This window comes from Oryctolagus cuniculus, chromosome 1 (assembly GCF_051225735.1).
Source record: "Oryctolagus cuniculus isolate XC-2025 breed Fujian yellow rabbit chromosome 1, ASM5122573v1, whole genome shotgun sequence".
In the NCBI taxonomy this organism is placed as follows: Eukaryota; Metazoa; Chordata; class Mammalia; order Lagomorpha; family Leporidae; genus Oryctolagus; species Oryctolagus cuniculus.
This window is the reverse complement of record NC_142867.1, coordinates 87,490,956-87,507,842: the sequence shown is the minus strand read 5'-3', so window position 1 is coordinate 87,507,842 and position 16,887 is coordinate 87,490,956. Positions and strand designations below refer to the sequence as shown.

Below are 16,887 nucleotides of genomic sequence, written 5' to 3'. Positions count from 1 at the left end.
AATCCGTTGGTTCACTCCCCAAATGGTCACAACAGCTGGGTTGGGCCAGGTTGAAACGGAGCCAGGTGCTTCATCCAGATCTCCAACGTGGATGCAGGGGCACTAGAACATGGGCCATTCTGTGCTGCTTTCCCAGGTTCATTAGCATGAAGCTGGGTTTGAAGTGGAGCAGCCAGGACATGAACTGCTTTGCCCATATTTGATGCTGGCTTCTTTGACAGTGGCTGGCTTAACCTGCTATGCCACAACACCAGCCCCATGTCAGAATCATTCTTGTCTAAAGGCCTTTGTATTTGCTTACCCTCTACTTATTTGCTCTTCATGAAACTGGCTTTATTATTATTATTCAGCTCAAAAAGTGTCTTTATTATATATATTTATTGTATATATTGTATATGTTTATTTATATATTATATATAAATATTATTATATTATTCAGCTCAGAAAGTATCTTCTGGGGCATCGTGCTGGTACAGTAGGTTAAGCTACCGCCTGTGATGCTAGCCTCTCGTATTGGAATGCCACTCCAAGTGCTGGTTGTTCTGCTTTCGATTCAGCTTCCTGCTAATGCACCTGGGAAAGCAGTGGAGATTGGCCCAAGTATGTGGGCCCCTGCCACCCACATAGGAGACCAGGATGGAGTTCCTGGCTCCTGCCTTTGGCCTGGCCTAACTACAGCCATTGCTGCCATTTGGGGGGTGAACCAGCAGATGGAATATTTCTTTGTCTCTCCCTCTCTCTCATTTTGCCTTTTGAATAAATAAATACAAATCTTGAAAAAAATCTTCTGATTGAGGAGGCCTTTCTTGATGTTTAAAATAGCTTCCCCAATCACTCTGATATGGTACTGTGATTTATTTTCTCTCACAATTTGTCATTATTCTGTTATTTATAGCATATACCTCCTGATATACCACTTGTACCTCTTATTCTCTTCCCTGTTCAAAAATGGCAGGGACCTTTTCTTGTGTATTTGATTATCGTTCATCTATCATCTCTCAGATTAAGCTCTGTAGGGGCAGAAATTCTGGCTGTGTCCCTAGGACACATTATTGTGCTTGAATGAGTATGACCTAAAAGCTATTTCATACTTGTGTCCAGTTGATCCTCAAGCTCCATTGGGTATGGGGAGCATTATGTCTTCCCATTGGCTTTATTAGTTGGTGGAAAAGTTTAAGGAGCACTCCTAATGAGTGAAATTTGAAACTGTCTGCCACATGTGGCATTCTCAAGGAAGAAATTTTGTATTTTACTCATAGTTCCAAATAAAATCTGTGCATTTATTCAGTAACTCACTACCCTGTTGAAATTTCCTGGGTGTCCTGGGGAAGAAGCATCCCGTAGAACATGGTCTCACCGGTGTGAAACTTAGGACTTACATCATGGAAAAAGAGGTAAGCAGATTAGTGAATACTTCATGGTAGCTATATGATGAACGCATTACTAAGGAACAGACAGGGCAGAACACTGTGGAGTGGTCTACATCATGTTAATGAGATACTCTGCTACTGTATTGAAAAATATGTACAAGATATTTACAAAAACAAAGATTTAAGGAAAAACGAGGCCCAAGATAAATCTATCTTGTTCCTTGTTGTATCTTTAGTGCTCAGTATCTGGAATGTAGAAAGTCCTCAGGAAAGTACGGAATCAGGGGAAGAGTAAGAACTACCAAGTTATTTTCCCCTTTGTCAAAACCTAACACCCTTTGAAAGTGCTCGTTTTCACCTTTACTTTTCATTCTTTGTAGTCTTCTAGTTCTTATGTCTGGTAAGCTGGCCTCTTAGTTCAGATAATGCATTTTTTTTAAAGATTTAATTATTTATTTGAAAGACAGAGTTACAGAGACAGGTAAGGTGGAGAAAGAGAGAGAATCTTCCATTTGCTGGTTTACCCCACTGATGAGTTAGTGAGAGAGAGAGAGACAGAAAGAAAGGTCTTTCTTCCGTTGGTTCACCCCCCAAATGGCCACTACGGTCGGTGCTGTGCCGGTCAGGAGCCAGGAGCCAGGTGCTTCTCGTGGTCTCCCATGCGGGTGCAGGGCCCAAGCAATTGAGCCATCTTCCACTGCCCTCCCGGGCCAAAGCAGAGAGCTGGACTGGAAGAGGAGCAACCGGGACTAGAACCCGGCACCCATATGGGATGCCGGTGCCGCAGGTGGAGGATAAACCAAGTGAGCCACGGCACCGGCCCCAGCAGTGATATCTTTTAAGGTTCCTCAGTATGATTTTGTGGCTTAATAGCTCATTTCTTTTTTATCACTGAATAATATTTTTGGTATTGATATGTCATTGTTGGTTTATCCATTTAACATACTAAAGGACATTTTCCTTAAAATTGGAATTTTTTTCTTGGTGTTTGGCATATTAATTTCCTATGGCTGCTGTTAATAGAATACCACAAAATGAGTGACTTAAAACAATGTAAATGTACCTTCTCACAGCTCTGGAGGCTAGAAATCTGAAATGAAGGTGTTGGCAGGGTTGGTTCCTGCTACCCCAGAGGGCTGTGAGAATCTGTCCCATGTCTCCTGGTTGCTGGTGAAGAACAACAGCCCTCTGTGTTCCTTGGATTCTTGATTTGTTAGTCCATCTCTACTTCTAACTTCACACGGCATGAACCCTGCCCTCAATGTGGCGCTCTTCATGTTAGGACACACATAGTGCTGAATTAGGGGTGCACCCTGCTCCAGCATAACCTCATCTTAACTAGATCTATTTGTAACAACCTTCTTTCCCGAACAGGTCACATTGTGATTTACTACTGGTTAGGACTGCATCATATCTTTATTACATACTGCAACCCATGGCTTGAAATGGTGCTTCCAGACTGTTCTTTAGCTATTCATGCTTTTTTGGTTGTTGAGTCATCGACAGTGATGTAATGTTCTTTAGCTGTTAGCAATTGTGGTTTTAGCTGAAAACCAAATTGTCTTTGACTATGTTATAAAAAGAAAGGGCTTCCCTGTGCTAGAATTTAGATGTACTTTTCAAATGTATGACCAATAAATTCATCACACATACCAGTCTGTGGCTCTGCCCTGTTAAGATTTTCATTTGGTTCATCTGCCTGCATTATGGTTTATCAGTCAAGTTGTATAAAAAATAGAATAAAATGAAATAAAACTTTTTCTTTAGAATTATCCAATAAAATAAAGTTGATCATTTTTATTCTTCTGGGTTTTAGAGTGTTTAGAAAATGTGGAGGATAGTTTGTAACTTTTTTAGGCTTTTTTTCCCCCTTTCAAGTGATTGTTACTTAATGTTTTGCAGATTTCAGAAAAATTCTTTCCTGTTTTCTCCCATCTGACCATTCCATGTGAAACTGACTCATAAATTTATCAATTTCCAGATCAAGGTTTCTAAATTTCCCTTACAGTGATTTCTTAATTGTGTGTGTGTGTGTCTGGCGGTGTAGGTGGATGAAGGAGAAAGAGAGGGAAGAGGGAGGTTAAAGTCACCTGGAAAATTACTGAGCAGTTTGAAAATAATTTGATGAAGAGGGCTTGGAAGAAAATTAGCATTGCAGAGATCAAAACCATACTGGCTATGTATTAGAAATTAAAAAAAGAATTAAATTTGAACCTATAGTTTCTTACGTGTAAGATTTTAATAAAGTTAATAGACTTCTTGATCATAATAAAAAGATTAGATACTGTATTCAGTGCTGTGAAAGAGCATGGCTAATATTACCTATTATGACAAGAATCTGATGCATCTGATAGGAAACAGCTATCATAGCCAGTTGGCACCATTATTTTGCCCTAGTAAAAGCAAGGGGGTTTTTCCAGGAGCAAATTTCTCTCCACTCAGGGTTATGTAACTTATTCTGTTCTAAAGCTATGTTATGTACTAAAGCTATGTACTAAAGCCATGCTGAAAAATCCATGAGTCAGTTTGGCTTTGTTTTCTTAGTTCTCCCACCTCCATCTTAGGAAGGTTGGCTCCTAGAGTTTTTGAGTTGCATGTTTTGTTTTGAATTCACTTTGTTTCTTCATTGAATCTTTTTTCTTCAATAAGTGACATATCTGAGATGCAATTCCTTCCAAGTAAATATCCTTAAGTATTATTTATATAATTGCCTCTGTCTTTTTTATAATCCTAAGGTAAAATTTGGTCACTTTTGCCAGTTTATTATATTCTTCATTTCTACTACCACAGACTATTGCAGGATTTTGCATTTCTCTCCAAGATTATCATTTTATCTTTGCTCAAATCTATGAATTTCCTTGACTGTGCCATCTGCCTCCTTCAGAAAGCTGTAATAATTTACTTTACATGACTGGTCATATTATAATTCTTACCACCCCCCCAGTATTTTATTATAAAAATCTCCACAAAGTTTGCAAGGAACTCCCTATGACTACCAGTTGCAGTGGGTTAAGCTGAAGCTTGCGATGCCAGCCTTTCATATCAGGGTGCTGACTTGAATTTGGCTACTCTGTTCCCCAGCCAACTTCCTGCTAATACTCCTTGGATGGTAGTAGAAGACAGCCCAAGTACTTGTGCCTCTGCCACCCATGTCGGAGACCAGGATTAAGTTCCTGACTCCTGATTTCTGCCAGGCCCAACTGTGACTGTTGTGGCATGAACCAGGGGATTGAAGATACTTCTGTCCCTCTCTTTCTACCACTGACACCCCCCCACCTCTTTTTTTGAAGACCTGTATGAAGATAGACTTTAACTCCATTTTAGTTTTTAAGCTTTCTCCTTTCTTCTCTCAAATAGCTTTCTCCTTTCTCTTAATTTTTCCAAGTTGTCCCATACTCTTAGAATATTTCTGTTATCTTCTCAGCCCACAGAAATATTAAAAGGAAAATATTTGCTCATTTCTTTAGGATAGTCAGATACTTGTTATATCTAGAATTTAGTAATTTGCCTTGAGGGGGAGGGAAAGATTGATTGATTAATGGTTCTATATATGAAATGCTGTCTCAAATATTAATCCCTTATGTGATTTAGAGTGGAAGAGTGAGGCAACATGTCAACAGGCCATTGTGAGAAAAGATAGTGAAAGCTCTGTTGATGCTGCTGTCGCTGAATAATAGTATCTTACACTTTATAGTACTTTGAAGATCCCTTTATGTCACAGCTATTTTATTTAATGGTTGCAAACCTGTAAGATGAGAAATAATATCTTAAATAAAATAATTGAATAATGAAGAAGCTAAGACAGGTTATTACTATGAGGATAATGAATTAGGATTTTTTTTTCTTTTGTAGAGGAGGGAAATAAAATCTTCACCATGCCCAACAAATTTCTTATATAAATTTAATTCCCCCCCCCCCTTTTCAGTGAGATATAGCTTCAGGTAATATTTTCCCTTTATCTCAAAAAAGAGTCTTCTGGGTTATATTTTCCAAGACCTGGCATATCTGAGAGTGACTTCCTATTGCCATTAAACACACTGCAGAAGCATTTTCCTTCACAACTCTGTTAGTAACATTTTGTCAGTGTCTTCTAGAGTATATTATAGATAAATCTGAAGCTAACCTGATTTTGCTTCCTTTGAAGGTAATTTCTCTTTATTTTTTTCTACCCATTTTCTTTTAATTTGTCTTTTAATTCTTGTAGTTCAAAAAGATTTGCCAAGAGGTACCTAGATATGTCTCTGGGGTTTGTTGATTTTGTTTGGAATATGATAAACAGTTTTGATCAATATACTTAAGAATAGTTACTGAGTCCAAGGGCACATCTTTATTTACTCAGTGTCTTGATATTTTCCCTTAGAAAATAGAAATCATACCTTGATTATCATTTTCCCTCCTGATTTTTTTTTTAACACGTGGAGATCTTTCATTTAGGTTTTTTTTTTTTTTTTTTTCCCCCAGAGTGTCTTGGCTTTCCATGCCTGAAATACTCTCATGGGCTTTTCAGCCGTTCCCTCATGATTTTATCTTTGTTTATTTCCTTCAAATTCTTAGAGTACTTTTTATGTTTTCCCTCAACATTAATGCTGGTTTTCTGAATAATTGAGTCAATTCTTTACTAACTTCATACGTATTTTATTTTCATATTACATTTTTTTTTCAAAATTACCTTTTTTTTCAAACAAAGAAATGCTTTAAACTTTAGTCACAACACATGGGTCCAAGTTAACAACCAAGAACAAAAGACAGGAATTCCACAGATTTCTCACAGTTCTAGGTTTCTACATAGCAGCAAGGAGAATAAATTAAAAGCAGTATTCAGTTTTCATTTTTATTCAAAGGATAAATACAAAATTAAGAGATAAAATTCAAAGCAAATATGCTCAGTATTTCAAAACAATTGTACATACAAAAGCCAAGAGTAGAAAAAACAAAAGCCCCTATAAATCACACTGGCTAGACATAGTCAAGTCCAACAGCAAGGAATTAGAATTGAATGCATTACTATTTCTCTTGCCTATAAGCAAGACTTTATTATCTCAGACAATAATTCCCCCACCCCATAGGGGTCTTATTTGAATACACTGGATCAAGGCTTCTAGGGAGTTAATCTCACATTTGACTTGCCATTGCAACCACCAATGACTGATGCACTGATTGTTTACAAGCTCCATTTCTGGTTCTCTATTTTCAATTATACTTCCATACCTCATATTCAAAATCTCTTAGAAAATATGACTCTATGACAGCTTTCTCTGGGAGAAATAGCTAAGTGAGCCTTGGAATCTGAGTTACCGAATCATGTTACTGTAGCGCTCACAAATGTGACTTCCAACCTTGGAGATACTCTGGTGTGGACACACTGACTGTTTCCTTATAGTGATTCATCAACTTACCCTTTTGTCTTCTCTCCATGTGTGTCTCCTATGCCTTTCTGTTCCTTTTTCTTAGGAAATATGGCTAATGTTCTTTTAGGTATGCTTACTATCTTTTAACTATTTCTGCTTATACCTATAGTGAATTATTTTTAGAAGCTTCCTTTTATTTATTTTTTTTAATGAGCATCAGGCTGATCTTTGCTTTTCTTAGTCAGATAATCTTTTATTTGGCCCCTGTTTTTTTTTTTTTTCCTCTTTTGTTTGATTAAGGATAAAGCTGTCTAGAACTGGTGTTTATTAGTGAACAAATGGTCTGGATTGTCCTTGTCTCTGCCTGCTCTGTTCACTTGAGGGCTAGTTTGAGTTCCTTTTCATATCTTCAGCTATAGAGCGAGTTGTTTATGTGTAACCTCTAATGTAGTCCTGTTGTACAGCTCCCTTCCTCCTTTTCTTCTTTCCTTTTTTTTTTTTTTTTTAAGATTTATTTTATTTATTTGAAAGGCAGAGTTACAGAGAGAGGTAGAGACAGAGAGAGAGGTCTTCCATCCACTGGTTTGCGCCCCAGATGGCCACAACGGCTGGAGCTGTGCCGATCCAAAGCCAGGAGCTTCTTCCAGGTCTCCTAGTGGGGTCAGGGGCCCAAGGACTTGGGCCATCTTCCACTGCTTTCCCAGGCCATACTAGAGAGCTGGATTATGACTACGTGAAACACCCTGTCAGAAACTTCAACTAGATAGCATTCATTAAAGATGACATTTTTTGACTTTTAGAATATTTGCACACATAAAAACACACACAGTACACACAAAATACATATGCACATACTCTGCTGTATATATTGCATTGAAGTACTTTATAAACAAATTTTTAAGCCTTCAAAAGAATGAATTTGTTTTGATTGAAGATTTATGGAACAGAATTTGTTCTTACATAGGTCTCAGTTATTGGCCTTAGGTGAGCTTTGGACTGAGACAATACTGTTTAACACTTTTGTTTAATCCAGAAAGATTAAATTCATTTTATTTGTACTGCGTAATATAGGAGCCACTAGACATATCACGACTGAGCACTTGAGATGTCTTTGAGATGTCATAAGTATAAAATATACTCTGGGTATTCGAAGGCATAGTTTGAATTAAAAAGAATATAAAATATGTCTTCAATAGTTTAAAAATAGGGGCCTGTGTCATGGTGAAGCGAGTTAAGCTGCCACCCGCAATGCCAGTATCCCATGTACTGGTTCATGTCCTAGATACTCCGTTTCCAGTCCAGCTAATGTTCTTGGGAAAGCAGCAGAAGATGGCCCAAGTTCTAGGGCCCCTCACCCACATGGGAGACCTGGAAGAGGCTTCTGGTTCCTGACTTTAGCCTGTCCCAGTGCAGCTGTTGAGGCCAGTGGGGTGTGAACTAGTGGATGGAAGATCTCTTTCTGCTTCCCCCTGACTCTGTAAATCTTCCTCTCAAATAAAATAAATATATCTTTAGAAACATCTTTTACTTGTTAAAATGGGAATAGCTTCAATACATTGGATTAAAGAATATATATTAGATCTTTTTTTCATTTCTTTTTATTTTATTTGTGATTAAGAAGCAGGGGGAGGAAAATAGGCAGAGGCAGAGAGAGCAAATGAACTGCTATCCATTTGTTTATTCCTCAAATGCCCACAGAAGCTGAGGTAGAAACTGGGAACCCAATTCTCCCCCCACGGGTGGCAGGAATCCATTTACTGAGCCATCACTAGTATCTCCCAAGATCTGCATTGGCAGGAAACTGGAATTCAGGAGCCAAAGCTGAGACTCTGACCCAGGCACTCTGATGTGGGATACAGGTGCCCTAAACGCCCATTCCCTCTTTTTACTTTTTAAAATGTAGCTACTCGATGATTTAAATAAATATGTGGTTCATGTTGTATTGGTCGTGAGTATTCAGAAGTGTGCGTGATATGGCATCCCTATACTTGGTCTAGTATGTAGAGAAGAGGCCCAACCGGCAGTTAGAGTGGTATGGTAAGTACAAGGCAGGATCTCATGCGAAGGAGATATCTAAGCCACTTCTGAAGGCTTGCAAAAGGTGACTTTTAAGGTCATAATACCTTGCCTTTCCCCCTTCCTTCTTACCTTCTTTTGAGGACCTTAAGTCTTCTATGTAAATGGAAGGAAATAGAGTCAAAAGCTAATTAAAATTTTTAAGAACTTGGGGGTGGGGTAGAGGTATTGGTTTTCAGTGTAATGAAGCAAACCAAGATTGAAGGAAGTGGCTTGAATCTGCTCATAGATGTTGCTGCTCTTTGCTCTTTCCTTAAGTACTGGCTTAGACAACTGAATGATCGATAATGCCATTTGCTATGTATGGAACACAGACAAGTTGTAGGGTTCATGGGTTCAAGGCATCTATGGTACATCCAGGTGGGAATTAACATCGGGCAGTTAAATGTATGGAAATAGAACCTAAGACACATCTTTGCAGGCAATATAGATTGAAGTTAGTTTAAGTACTTGGTAGGCATGAGATCCTTAGGAGTTGAGTAAAGTAAGAAATGAGTCTAGGACGAACTTGCAAGGAGGAGGGAAGGAAGAAAAGGAACATGAAGGCCACTGGTAAAGAATGGTCGGGGAGGGGCGGCACTGTGGTGTGTGGGTAAAGCCACTGCCTGCAGTGCTGGCATCTCATATGGGTGCCGGTTTGAGACCTGGCTGTGCCACTTCCAATCCAGCTCTCTGTTCTGGCCTGGGAAAGCAGTGGAAGATGGCCCAAGTCCTTGGGCCCCTGCACCCAAATGGGAGACCTGGAGGAAGCTCCTGGCTCCAGATAGGTGCGGCTCCAGCCATTGCGGCCAATTGGGGAGTGAACCAGCAGATGGAAGTCTCTCTCTCTCTCTCTCTTTTTTAAAGATTTATTTATTTATTTGTGAGATAGAGTTACAGACAGTGAGAGGGAGAGACAGAGAGAAAGGTCTTCCTTCGTTCACTCCCCAATGGCCACAACGGCCAGAGCTTTGCCAATCCAGAGCCAGGTGCCAGGTGCTTCTTCCTGGTCTCCCATGTGGGTGCAGGGGCCCAAGGACTTGGGCTATCCTCCACTGCCCTCCCAGGCCACAGCAGAGCTGGACTGGAAGAGGAGCAGCTAGGACTAGAACCGGCGCCCATATGGGATGCCGGCGCCACAGGCGGAGGATTAACTTATTGTGCCACGGTGCTGGCTCCTCTCCTTCTCTCTTTGTGTAACTCTTTCAAAGTAAATAAGTAAATCTTAAAAAAACAAGAATGGTAGGTGTAGGAGTTAGCCAAGATGGTGTGCTTTCAAGAAGTACTAAGTGTAGTCAGTGTCAAATGTAGCTACCGGGTAAAAATAGGTGAAGAAATGTTCACTGTCTTTAAAATTAAGAAAATTACTGGAGAGAGAGCAGGTTCCTTGCAAAGAGTGTGGGGTTCGTAGCTAAGGCAGATTGCAGACTGTTGGGAATTAAAGGGAGGTGAAGAATTAGAGACAGACTTACTGTTTGGCAGTGAAAGTGGTGGATAGAGAAGGGAATGATTTTGGTAGCCAAAGGAGGATATCATATTTAGCTTTTGACATGTGCTGGGTGGGGTATGTGTGTGCCTTTTTTGGGTTCTAGCTCCCTTGGAAAACTATCAACTTTCTTTGAATTTAGTGTAGCACTCTAAACAAAATAACTACTCAGTAACAATTGTTCATCCTGATTTTAATTAACACTTGTTGGTCAACAAGATTCTTTGTTGATATCATTTCCAAATTCCCTAAATATTAATTCTACATAAGAGCCTCATTTTATTTAAGCTTAAATGCAATGTGGCTTAATGGAAAGGGAATACACCTTGTAGTCCATCACAACTATAATTCAGATCCAGACTGGCATTTTAGCTATGTGATCTTGATTAATTAATTAATTAAATTAATTACCATGTTGCCCTCTTTTCCCTCTTCCATGAAATGAGAATATAACACCTCCTTTACTGTTAGGTTGTTGTAGGATTTGATATGAAAACAAAATTTTTTTCGTGTATAAATGTCAAGTGTGTTGGCATAAATTAAGTACTAGGAAAGCAGAAAGTTCACGTTATGCATAACAACAGTTTTATAATTAGACTTAAAGTAGTGTGTGTGGTGTAATAAAGCTTTAAATAAGAGCAAGCATACTCAGTTGAAATTTGAGTGAAAAATTAGGCTTTGAATAAAAAAATGTTTTTTTTTTCTTGCCACCCTCCCTCCCCCCATCTAGGTCCTGAGGGAGTCTAACAAGTTAGCAGAAATGGAAGAACCACCCTTGCTTCCAGGAGAAAATATTAAAGACATGGGTCTGTAGTGGTATTTTTTTCCCTTTTTCTTTCTGACTGTGCAGCTATTTGGTACTTTCAGTGTGCAGAAAATAAACAAACACTAGAGACAGCACCCATTCCTTATAGCCTTGCCTGCATGTTGGTGTTCTGTAAGTGTAGGCCTGGCCCTCTTGGTACTGTTCATGTTCAGAGTACTGGGAGACAGGCACATTACATTATACTCCGCTTCTTCCTTACTTTGTTTTAATTTCTTTGTAAGTGACCTTATTTTTTTTAAACTTTTTGTGTGAAAGAAAATACAAAACATTAAATTATCACATTATGCAAGTAACTTTTCCTTAAAGAAATTCTTGTTTGCTTCTTTTATGATCTTCTTTGCATAAACTTAGGTCAAATTTTTGATGATAATAATTCATCTTTGTTACAAAACAAGCCTTTACATGTAGGTGCCTTTCTCCATGCAGCCTGAATGTGGACTAGAAATTGAAAATGAACATATAAACTGTGGTTTTGTTCTCATGCTTTTGCTTTGTTTCATCTGTGTGATAATGTACCAAATATTCAGATTTTGGGTTTTCAATTAGAGATATGCAGCTGATAAGCTGTCCAAATATTTCAATGTCTAATATCTGAAATACATCTGGCCCTAAGCATTTCCTAAAGTACTCAGCCTGTAAATGGTTTCTTAGCCAAAGTAAATACTGTCTTGTTTACTTCCTCTTATTTTCAATCATTTTGAAAAAGGATTTAATACTCATAAATGGTTAATTTTCCCTAAATACCATAAAAATAAGCAAGCTAAAGGAAAGAACCTGTTTCCTAAGTGGATTGTTATTACCTCCTAAGTTTTCTTTTTCTTGACATGTGATTAAAAAACCCCCTCAATCTTTCTCCCCCTTATGTAAGCCTTACACAAAACTAAGCTCTTGATCTGATAAACTGCTCATTGAGTTAGATATTATCAGCATTGGATAATATAATAAAGATATAATATAGATGTTATGTATCTATAATAATAGAATAATAAGTTACCATTATTGAGTGCTTACTGTCTCATATATTCCTCCTCAGTCATATTCTGAGAAAGAATAACTCCATTTTTGTGGAAGACACTAAGGCATGGGAGATTCCCTAGCTATTCAAGTTACAGCTAGCATTGTGACAGTTTCTTCTTTCCTATTCTGATTCTAGTACCCATGCTGCTTCCCCTGTGGTATTTGGCCTTACAAAATGTTTGAAAATTACCCTTCATGTCTATTGTTGGTTCTTCTTTCTTTAATATCAGTACTCCCTAAGATTTCATCCTTGACTCATTTCTCTTTTCCCCATATAGTCTTTTTTTTTTTTTTTTTTTTTTTTTTTTTTTTTTTTTTTGACAGAGTGGACAGTGAGAGAGAGAGACAGAGAGAAAGGTCTTCCTTTGCCGTTGGTTCACCCTCCAATGGCTGCCGTGGCCGGCGCACTGCGCTGATCTGATGGCAGGAGCCAGGTACTTCTCCTGATCTCCCATGGGGTGCAGGGCCCAAGCACTTGGGCCATCCTCCACTGCACTCCCTGGCCACAGCAGAGAGCTGGCCTGGAAGAGGGGCAACCGGGACAGAATCCGGCGCCCCGACTGGGACTAGAACCCGGTGTGCCGGCGCCGCAAGGCGGAGGATTAGCCTAGTGTGCCGCAGCGCCGGCCTCCCCATATAGTCTTTTTGATCATATGTAAATTAGTTAGTTTATCTACTGTGTATGGTTAATTACTCCAAAATTTGTATTTCCAATTTGAACCTCTGTTTTAATGCATGTAAACAAATGCTTCTGTCTTAGGCACATGATTTTGGGTACCCCATAGGACCTTATTACCAACATTTCCAAAACTAAAATCATTACCATTAGCCCTCAACTCACTTTTTATTGCATTTTCTTTTTCAGCTAACATCAATGCCATTTGTCCATTCACTCAGGTCAGAAATCTTGCTGTTAACCAGATTACCCACCCCCCACTTTTTTTTCCTGAGCTAATCTTAACTTCCAGCCACTTAACAGATTTGGAGAGCCAATCACTAAAATTTTCTTGAATTTATTTTCTTCTTTCCATTTTCATGAGCCCTTGGTATAATATCTATGAATATTGAATTTCAGGTACCTATGAGAAACTTCTAGTGCAAATATCTAATAAGCAGAAACAGGAACTTAGAAGAGAGCTATAGGCTTGATGTCTATATTTGGTAATCATTAGCACAGAGATCTTAGTTGGGAATGGGAGGAGGAAAATAAGAGAATAAATAGAGTGAGCAGAGGGTGAAGAACATAGCCATCATAAACACTGATATTTTACAATGTGTGGAATAAAAACAATGAGGGAGGGAAATTGAATGGAGAGAGGGTGGTACAAGATAAATTGGAGAGAGCCAGACCAGGCTCCTGCTTGGTTTTGGATATGTACTGTACTTTCTCACCCTGTACCTTTGGTTAGTGCTATCTTTTACATTGAGTACTTTCTCACCATCTCTGTCCACCTGGAGGATACCTGCCATGGAGGAATGACTCCCATAGCTGAATGGGCTATACCTTCTTCATGTTGTGTAGGGTGGTTTTTTTTTTTTTTTTTATTAGACTGCATGCTCTCATGTACTACATTTATTTGGATATATGTATTATCCTCCTCATGGATATATATTCTCAGGATACTTTTGGTATACCTCATAGAAACAATGGATTCTTCCTCTGGGATCTCAGTGAAAATTTGAGATTAGTAAATCGAAATTATTTTACTGTCACAATTGTGAAACTTAGAACACTAAATGTAATTTTAAACATCTTAATTTAAAATCATCTATATCGACTTGATTACTGTACAAAAATTAATGGAAAAAGTCTAAGTTTTCATGTAAAAAAAGGCCTTAAATTTCTAGTTGGATTAATACAAATTTCTAGTTTATAGGTTTTTTCAAAAGTTAAAGCAATGTTAGCAATAGCAACAGCATGCCTTAGGGCAGTAATAGTCTCAGTATTGTGGCTTGGTCACATCAGGAGTGGAGGTATCCCCACACTGCAGGAATTCAGTCTTGAACAAAGGAGGCAAATGTGAAACACTGTGCTTAGTTAGTGGCTGAGCTTTGTGAAAAGAGAAGAAGCATGATGTGCTGGGGAGAGCTTTAAGTTTTAGAGCAACTGAGTACAAAGCTCGATCATAGCAGTTAGTGATTCTGAAACATCAGGCAATTTATTCCACATTTCTGAGCCCTGGTAGTCTCATGTAAAACTATTTTTAAGGTCAAGAATGTTAAGTGGGTGCTCAGGTGAAAAGTGCTCTATAAACTCTACAAAGAGGGAGGTCACCAGTGCTGGTTGTGATTGTCCTTTGCTCTCAGACTGACTGAGCTTGAGGGAACAATAGATGGACGGAACAAAGCAAAGACTAACCATGGTAGCGGTAGCATAGACTAACCCATATGTTCCAGTAGTACTCTCAGTCTTAGAAACATTCTCATGATTGTAGAATAGAGGGGAAAGTGTAACCAAAAACACTGAACTAAAAGGGGCGTGTCCTATGTGGGTGACAGAATAATAAGACTGATATTTCTGACTTGAGTAAGATAACTGTCTCTGGAAGGAATCCAGAAAAGTTTTAGTAACATTGAGTAAAGCTTTCCTACTTGAGGAAAAAAATTCATAAAGGCAAACAAAAAAAAGTGTACAAGGCAAGTTTGTGTATCATTGTAAAATGCCTTTTTTTTTTATATTAAAAGGTCCCCTCTCAATGAAACATGCATTGGAAATAGTGATTTAAAAAATGTAGCTCATACTGGAGCAACCCTGAGGGAACTATTTTGAAGATTAAAAGTGATTGATAAAAGATCAGTCTCATTTCAAATTCCATACAAAGCAATCAGTCCTTCAAAATGATGAATAAGAAGCCACGTCAAGTTGCTGTACCTTATTAAATGTATTTCATGGCCCTGAGTTTTCCCAGAGCCACTTGAAAGGTTCTCAGAAAGTTTTTATTCCACAAAATTGTGTATAATTTTGTAAATATTTTAGGATTAAAAACCTTGTATTGAGCATTGTGGATTCTCCTTTTAAGGTAATATTTTTTATCTAGTTTTGCCGAGTTATGCCTACCTCATACATGTTTTAAAAATGCATAATTTATTATCTAGTAAAACATTGCTTTGATTATTTCTCTACAAAGTTGGACATTACTGGCTTGGTCAGGAACATACGATCCTCATAATTTTTCTAAAAAAATGATATTCATATACATTTCACCTACAATATATTCACCATATATAAAATCAAATCAGGAATTTCTGGTATTTCATGAAGGGACTTCAAAGAATTCATGGGCAGTGGCATTAAAAGTTTATTTTGGTATGAAAGAAATTTTGAAATCCATGAATACAATGATTGTGTTCTGTGTTTACAAAGTAGTATTGACCAGCTGGACTATGGCCAGAGGAAGAGCAGGAGATAGGTCAGGAAGTTTAGAAATTGTGATAAAAATGAACAGGGACTGCCTTAAAGTGTTTACTGTTGTTACCACCATTACCAGTGCACCTCTTTGTCCAACAGGCATGGTAGCCGTCTTTGTTCTTTCTGTTTCTGCTCACGGAGAGAGATACCATTCCACAGTTTAGTCCTTTCTAGTTATTCTACATTCCTTCCCCAAATTAGTACAAGATTGGAAGCTTGGACTCGATTTCTGAGATCACTTGGAATCATTGATTCTCTGATTTTTGAGTGTGAATTAGACTAGCAGAAAAAGTTTATGTGAAGATTATAATAGCACAGAGTATATAGTAAACTGTGGACATTTTTGCCTTTTCAGCCAAAGATGTAACCTATATATGTCCATTCACTGGTGCTGTACGAGGAACTCTGACTGTCACGAATTACAGATTATATTTCAAAAGCATGGAACGGGTAAGATTTGCGCGTTAGATTGTTGTATGTATATGTGTATGTATGTTGTTTGCAGCCAACTTTGTTCACTTTTGATTGTTTCTAATTAAAAGATTTCTGATTAAGATCTTCATCAGCCACAATTATACAGTGCTGATTGCCCAGTTTTGTCTTGTGTTTTCTTCTTTTAGGATCCCCCATTTGTTTTAGATGCTTCTCTTGGTGTGATAAATAGAGTAGAAAAAATTGGTGGTGCTTCTAGTCGAGGTGAAAATTCTTATGGACTAGAAACTGTGTGCAAGGTAAATGTTATTATTATGTATGTGATTTTATTTGACTTGGAAAGCTGTCTAATAGAGTCTCTCCCTCCCTCCCCTCCTCCTCCCTCCCCTCCCTCCCTCCCTCCCTCCCTTCCTTCCTTCCTTCCTTCCTTATTTTTCTTCTGTGTAGTAGTCCATGGTGTACATACCCCACAGTTTCTTTATCCAGTCTTCAGTTGGTGGGCATTTGGGTTAATTCCATATCTTAGCTATTGTGAATTAAGCTGCAATAAACATAGGGGTACAGATAACTTTCATATGCTGATTTCATTTCCCTTGGGTAAATCCCCAGGAGTGGAATGGCTGGATCATATGTGGTAGGTCAGTATTCAGATTTCTGAGGTATCACCATACTGTCTTCCACAGTGAGTACACCAGTTTACATTCCCACCAACAGTGGATTAGGTTATCTTTTCTCCCACCTCCTCACCAGTATTTGTTGCTTGTTGATTTCTCTATGAAAGCCATTTTAATGGGGGTGAGGTGAAACCTCACTGTGGCAATTATTCTTATTCCCCATTGTTTTCCAAGTGCTGCTAAGATACCATTGAACCAGAACATGAATATTTACATTAATAGAACACTGCTTGAGGACCAATAATGAAAGGGAGCTCGTTAGACCTGACT

The 16,887-nt window shown here is 38.4% G+C and overlaps 1 protein-coding gene across 12 annotated transcripts in view; it reads left to right on the top strand.

Annotated features, from left to right (window-relative positions):
* Window positions 1-16,887, top strand: part of MTMR2 (myotubularin related protein 2) — a 92,398-nt gene that overhangs the window by 48,833 nt on the left and 26,678 nt on the right. For 7 of the 12 annotated variants that reach the window (XM_017343791.4, XM_089332998.1, XM_017343785.4 and 4 more), the window contains 3 exons: window positions 10,990-11,065; window positions 15,867-15,961; window positions 16,132-16,242. In XM_017343791.4, the coding sequence (XP_017199280.1) occupies window positions 11,020-11,065; window positions 15,867-15,961; window positions 16,132-16,242 (252 nt within the window). In that variant the 5' untranslated portion in view covers window positions 10,990-11,019. The remainder of the gene's footprint in view (window positions 1-10,989; window positions 11,066-15,866; window positions 15,962-16,131; window positions 16,243-16,887) is intronic. The other 5 variants (XM_070077037.2, XM_089333021.1, XM_051820376.3 and 2 more) reach the window with 1 other exon arrangement.